The 6,537-nt window shown below is 34.9% G+C and overlaps 1 protein-coding gene across 5 annotated transcripts; it reads right to left on the reverse strand.

Annotated features, from left to right (window-relative positions):
• Positions 1-1,050: 1,050 nt before the first annotated feature.
• Positions 1,051-5,470, reverse strand: LOC132032835 (uncharacterized). 5 transcript variants are annotated; one of them, XM_059422596.1, is made up of 4 exons: positions 4,450-5,457; positions 4,255-4,378; positions 3,609-3,775; positions 1,051-1,655 (listed from the first exon to the last, which is right to left on the reverse strand). In XM_059422596.1, exons 3-4 carry the CDS (start codon positions 3,636-3,638, stop codon positions 1,290-1,292), a joined length of 396 nt encoding a protein of 131 aa, XP_059278579.1. In that variant the 5' UTR covers positions 3,639-3,775; positions 4,255-4,378; positions 4,450-5,457; the 3' UTR covers positions 1,051-1,289. The 5 variants fall into 5 exon arrangements, 3 of the variants coding, with proteins under 3 accessions (XP_059278579.1, XP_059278580.1, XP_059278577.1); XR_009408605.1 differs by lacking the exon at positions 3,609-3,775 and adding an exon at positions 3,407-3,523 and having other exon boundaries at positions 4,255-5,470; XR_009408604.1 differs by adding an exon at positions 3,407-3,523 and having other exon boundaries at positions 3,609-5,470.
• Positions 5,471-6,537: the final 1,067 nt, after the last annotated feature.

Here is a 6,537-nt window from a genome sequence, read left to right on the forward strand (position 1 = left end):
CTGGATTGTCGAAAGCCACGAACCTGGAACTTTCTCTCATCTGATAAACCTTACAATCTTCGTTACAAGTGTTTCATTCACAAAACAATCATCTTTATTTGTTTCTTGCAGTTAATAGTTTAATACAAAAAAAAAAACCGTTGATCATCACTTTCTTGAATAGTTACAATGGAATTTGAATTAGTTGAACGGTATAAATTCTGAGTCTTTGTGGATACGATATCTGGACTTTAAAATCCTATAACCATTTATACTTGCGTGTGTGTTTGGGAGCAACAATAACACATGCATCTTGTTTGATACCTTAACAAACATATCACCAAAAAGGTATTTGTTTTAGCTTTCTTAACAACCCCACTACACACACGCGCCACATGCAGAGAGAGTACTTTCCCCTTCCATTACACACACAAAAAATAAAATAAAATAAAATAAAAAGAGATGACAATTTCTACTTTGCTTTCTCTCCCCAATCTAGAATCACTTTCTACTTTGCTTTCTATTTCTTTTGGCTTTCTTAACAACCCCACTACACTCACACACACGCCACATGCAGAGAGAGTACTTTCCCCTTCCATTACACAGACACGCACACACAAGAAAAAAGAGAGAGAGATGACAATTTCTACTTTGCTTTTTCTTCACAATCTAGAATCACTTTACCCTTTTTTTTTCTCCTTCTTCTCTCCTCAGGATATACGTGTAAGCATGTCACGTGGTGTTTGTTAGCAAATTCAAGTTTTAACAAAAGAATGATAGTTTGTTCCAATGAAAATATCAAGCTCAAGTCAAATGTTTATTAAAATAGTAAAAGTTATGATATTATGTATAAAAATCAGAAATTAGGATAAACGAAGAGAGAATAGATTTGTGTTCAATTGATGTGTTATTATTAATTTAATATGTCATATTTTTAAAGCTGGAAAACTAAATAGATCATGAACCACTTCAATAATTGTTAATTACTTTTCCAGATTCAGATTTACGCAAATTTGGAACTGCGGTGGGATGCCTCCTCGATATTATGTTTGTAGGGTGTACGAGGAGTGGTTTACAGCAAATTGCTATTTTATTAGCTGCACCTGCTTGCAAACACTATACTATAGAACCTAAGAATTCAACCAAACAACTATAACAGTTAAAGCAACCAATCAAACATGAAGAAATAGTCTAAACATTTGAAACATCAAATTCGAAATAGTTTAAACATCCCAAACCAACAACTACATGAAACTTAAAGTCTAAAAAGTCTAAAGTCACAATAAAAAACAATAACCAGCAACTACAATCTAATTGTCATCGGATTCGGTCTCTTCCTCATCATCAGACATTTGAGGCATGTGCTTCCTCATAAACTTCTCAATTTTAGCAAGCTTAGCATCGGAAGTTTCACACTTTTGCTTCAGCTCTGCAATTCGGCTTTGCATCGCTTCCATTTCTTCCGTATTTTGCGAAGTAGAAGCATTAGACAACAACGGCGAAGGACTAGATGAGGAATGCAGAACTCCAAGCCCGTAGACTCTACCTTTGCTGGGACCACCTGCCACCTGTGTCCATATTGAAGTCATATCCGCAGGCGATGGTCGGACTGCGGTACCATCCTCTGAAGCAGGCTGGGTCTGACGCCAATCTTCCAAACCTTTTTGAAATCCTTCCTGAAGTAATATAAATACATTTTCTTATATTACTTACACTAAAGGCAATGAAGGCTGGAGAAATTAAATGTGGTTTCTTGTGTTTGACAAAAGAAATATCAAGTAGAAGAGCTAAAACACAAGCAACATGCATTTTCAAAATATATCAGTAGATAAATAAATAAGTAGCAGCCATTTGATAGAGCACCAACAGATTTGACTTCTTCAGGAAATTTATAAAGAAATGCAGTTAGGATAACTGATTACACATCAATATGTTGTAATGGATTCTGAGTTAGGGACTGTTGTTGTTTCTCCTAAACTCTCCGAGTGTGCTTACCTCAGCTTTTCTCTTGACTAGATGATGGTAAGCCAGTGCAAGCACGGGCCCAACACGGAATATGAGTCAGTTTAGTAACGAAATTATGAAAGTTTTACGTATTACATAAACACAATTACAATTCAATCAATTCAAATAGCATTTATTATAGTCCTATATTTTCAGGTATAGACTAACGGATTGAGCGTCGTTCTAGATACAAATCAGGACAGTATAACCGTGATCAGAGCACTTAGCGAAGCCAACACAGTATGCAATTTAATTTCAAAATGCTTTTGCAGTTCTTATATGTGCCACTGTTAAAAGTCTACGTAATCTAAATGGTCATTGGTTTCAAGATTGGTACCAAAGGGAAGAATCGCATGTAAAGGCCAAGAAGAAAACACAAACATAGAAACCAGGCTGGAAACATTTGAGGCTCAACTTGACAGCTTGGAACATAGATTGGGAAAGGACATTTAGGTTCTTGATTAGATCGAGAGCTCTCTCTTAATATCCTCTCCTGCTAATTTGTAGTATAATCCTTCAGTCATGTACTTTGCATTTCTATCAAAGTTACAAAACTGTGTATATACAATATGTGGTTCAACTATACAGTTTATGATCACTCACACTAATGCATGGTTCTAATACAAATATAGCCACCTGCAAAATTAGCACAAATCTAAGATTAGCTTAGCTAGCTTATTCAGGAAGTCAAATCCCATCTTGATATTCCAACAAAATCTGCAAACCCAATTTCAAAAAAACACATTACAAGTTTACACCCCCATAAAACTTTTCTTACTATATTGTGAGCAACGGAAGCAAAGGGATGAACTTCGAGGATATATGCGCACTCGAACAGGGTAAGAGACAACAGAGAAGGCCAATGATCAAAGCAAGATAGAAAGTATGAAACTTGATGGAGAAAATGAAGATCTAGAACATTTGAGCAGAGCAAGATAAATGGGAAAGTGAACAGATAATGAATTGGATGTTCAACTACATAGCAAAAGGACACGTTGATGAGGTTATTCTGTCAAAAGTCAATTATGCCCTCAAAATAAAATTAAACACCATGAAGCAGCCATGTTGATCTTGAGTCTCAACTGGCTCTTCTATAATAGTAAAATAATAATAATAGATACTAACATGAAGTGATTAGTTAATATCACTTAGTTAAGACAGGCGGAATAGTTGTACCTGTTTGATTTTGTTAAAGGATTGATCTTTTGAATTTGTAAAATTTAGCAGGAGGGTTAAAGAGATGAGGGGAATTTAAGTTCTTCTTTCCAGAATCAGTGCATATAATTGTGCATTCCTATTTCTGAAAAGAAGTGTTGTAATCATTTTTTAGTGGTTAAGTGTTTATGAGTCGAGTAGTAGCCTAATGCCCATGTCAGTTCCTACAAGCCCAAAGTTTAATTTCAAATTAAGTTCAAAATCTTACATATGTCTCCTTAGCACGTGACTCGACCCAACCTTCTCTTGCACTGTCCTCCTTCTTCTAATGTGTCTCCTCGAAGACCTCAGAAAGAGGCACAGCCTCTCCCCCGTTTAACTTTCGCTGCAAAATTAAAAAATAAGAGTTGGATAAAAGTTTAATCGTATTTAGATAATTTAAATGAAGGAAAATTAATTGGCTAAAGTACCAATCTTCGTCGGTGGCCCGCGAAACTCATGGAACCTCCGGTGTGCAACGAACCACCCTTTTGAGGTTTCGGGCATTATACAAGTGTTCTTTAATCCGCAAAGATACTTTCTTCTCGAAAATGGTATTTATTTCATTTTCATAACGAGGCTGCCATGTACACTTTGTCTGCAAAATACTAATATCATTAGAAGAAAACTCATTTTTGAAAACCTTATATCATTAAGACCTTCGTCACAGACAAATTAAGATTACAGCTGCGTCCCCGGAATGGGCCAAAGGACAAGAGAAAAGGAAGTTCATGAAGCATGAATGTTAAAAGGAATTCTTAAAACTGACAAACAGCAGGCTGCAACACATGAAAAATTATGTGCAATATCAATTATTCTATCAGAAAGTGGATTTTCGTTTCTTTTAAGAAACCATATTCAGTGATAGCTCCAACTAAAAAAAATTCAAAGCAAAAATGAAAACAAAAGGAGCATATCTAAACTTTCTGATTTTTAGAAAACATGAGAAAACCATTTTTTGTTAACATCCAGTGTGTTCTCCCTCTGGAGTAAAATCAAAATCCACAACATGCCAAATTCATGCATTTAAAAGCACTAAATCAAGTATTACATAAATACACTTTGTCTGCCATGTACCTTAAACTGAGCCCACATTAGCATTCTAACATCGTATGGAAAGTCCTTGTATCTACCCCAAGCATCACGGAAAAATGGTTCAAATGATGCTGTAATCATATTCCCGGCATATGAGGGAATGAACCTGCATTAAAATTAAACCATCTTAATTTTTGTACTTTCAACAAATTAAGGAAAAACATAAGGATTACTTACCCTTCACCAGACACTTCATCTTCACCATTTCAACAATAAATGGGGATATAGTGCGTTACCTCTCCTGTGTGGTTTGCGAGCTATTGCACAGGAGCTGGGTTTACCCTGTGCGCACCCGAGGGGTAGCGGCTGCGGGTTCCCATGTCATCAAAAAAAATATAAAGCTAAGAACTTCCAGTGCATTTCTTAATTAACCAACTTAAATTGTAAGAACCTCCATCTACCTTTAAGTTTTCAACCTTTTAGTCTATTCTTCCAGTTAAATGAGGTTTCATCAGAATAGCTAATAGCTGCAAGGAAATGGGTGCTAATTTATGTAGGCTAGAGTTAATCCTTTTACGAAGCAAGAGGGTTTCCTAAAGTAACTATCTTATTCCAGCTCTGCTTCAGCAACAGAGCCTATTGAGTATAGAACTGAGACAGAGAGAAAACCAGTATACATCCTTCACAACAGTGTTATCAAAAGCGAAAAGCGCAAAAAAGCTCTAAGGTCAGTTGGGGCTTTAAGCGCGAAGCGCAAATAAAGTGTAGGCTTTAATGAAAAAAGGCGCAATGGTGCAAAAATACATACATATATATATATATATATATATGTTTAGACCAAGACTAATAGCAGTAAGCATGAATAACAAATTTATGGACAAAGAAATTATAAAAACATTACGATAAAGTGAAATATCATATATCTAGTGTCACTTCTTCAAGAGAGGCTCATTGGCAAGGAAAAGTATGTCTTAGAGCCTTGATGATGACACTGAAGCGCACATAAAGCCCGGCGAAGCGCTCAACATGTTTTGAGCCTCGCTTCAGGGCTTAAGCGCGCCTTTGACAACACTGCTTCACAACAGCAAACAAATGATTAGGATAAGTCCTATTATACATCCTTCACAACTGCTCATACCTGCTATCAATCCTTCAACAGCAAACATTCTACTTTCATGCACAATAGATTCAAACAATGGTTTTACATATAAATTTGACTTATTTTTCTATGTCATTAAATCAAATTGAAGGTCAATAGGCTAAGGGATGGTTTGGTATGATGGATAAGCTTATTTTTGTTATAATCATTAAATCAAAAATTATACCCATGAAGTTATCGTGAATAAGAGGATAAAAGACTAAAATTAAAACTATTCTCTTATTTTTTCTTAAAAGTTATGCAGAATTTAATACAACAAACTAAACAATCAATAAGAAATAATATCGGAAATCCCAACATAAATAATCCCAAAATTAACTTATCCCAATATAATTAATCCCATCATAACTTGTCAACATGTAGATATTCATTCTCTAGTAGCTAAAAGAGTGTATTCAACATGTAGATATTCATTCTTAGCTAGTCCTAATGTCTTGACAAAGAATTCAATAAGAAGAGTTGTACTAATTACTTTTAGCGAATTCGATAGGCTAAGAGTTTAATGAGTCGATGTTTAATCCTATAGGCATGATTTCTACTAATTACTTTTAGCGAAAAGCTTGAAAGTTTTTACTTGTAAAACAGAACCATGTTCACAATACCTAAGATGAGGTAAAATTGATAAATTAAACTTATATTAATGACCCATAAAGTTATGTCACAAAGATAAAACATACGAGATGAAAGCCTAGCAAAGATTTCCAAAACAGATCATAAATGAATTACCAATGTTGTCTCCAATAAAAATGAACTCTCATACAAAGCGCTACAAATTTAACAATTTCAAATATACCAAAGAGAAAGTGAAACCAAGCTCTAACCATCAATTTGGTGGTTTGATCGGAGAGGAAGTGAAACTCTATTAGAGTGTGGAGAGGAGAAATGTTTTAAAGACCTAACACTACTCCCAATACCCTTTTTAGTTATTTTTAACTTCCCCACTACTGCTGTCGGGATAATAAATATAATTTTAACTATTAAGTCTATCGGAATATTAATAGTATTTTTAATTAATAATTTTTTAAAGGTGTTTTAAAGGTGTTCGAGATGTTTGGTCAAAATTATGTTGACTATTTTTATATGACTTGTCTGACTACCTAGTTGGAATATTTCATTCCCAAAATTTTCCGCCAGACATTACATTACAGTGGTCGGAAGTGGTGTTG

Source organism: Lycium ferocissimum, chromosome 10 (genome assembly GCF_029784015.1).
Source record: "Lycium ferocissimum isolate CSIRO_LF1 chromosome 10, AGI_CSIRO_Lferr_CH_V1, whole genome shotgun sequence".
Classification (NCBI taxonomy): Eukaryota; Viridiplantae; Streptophyta; class Magnoliopsida; order Solanales; family Solanaceae; genus Lycium; species Lycium ferocissimum.

Bases quoted from the DNA above. Each gene is read 5' to 3' on its own strand.
- LOC132032835 (XM_059422597.1), bottom strand. From the start codon at position 3,638: ATGAGTTTCGCGGGCCACCGACGAAGATTG. The intron at 1,656-3,608 runs GTACTTTAGCCA...ATATTACTTCAG, and splicing joins CGGGCCACCGACGAAGATTG to GAAGGATTTCAAAAAGGTTT.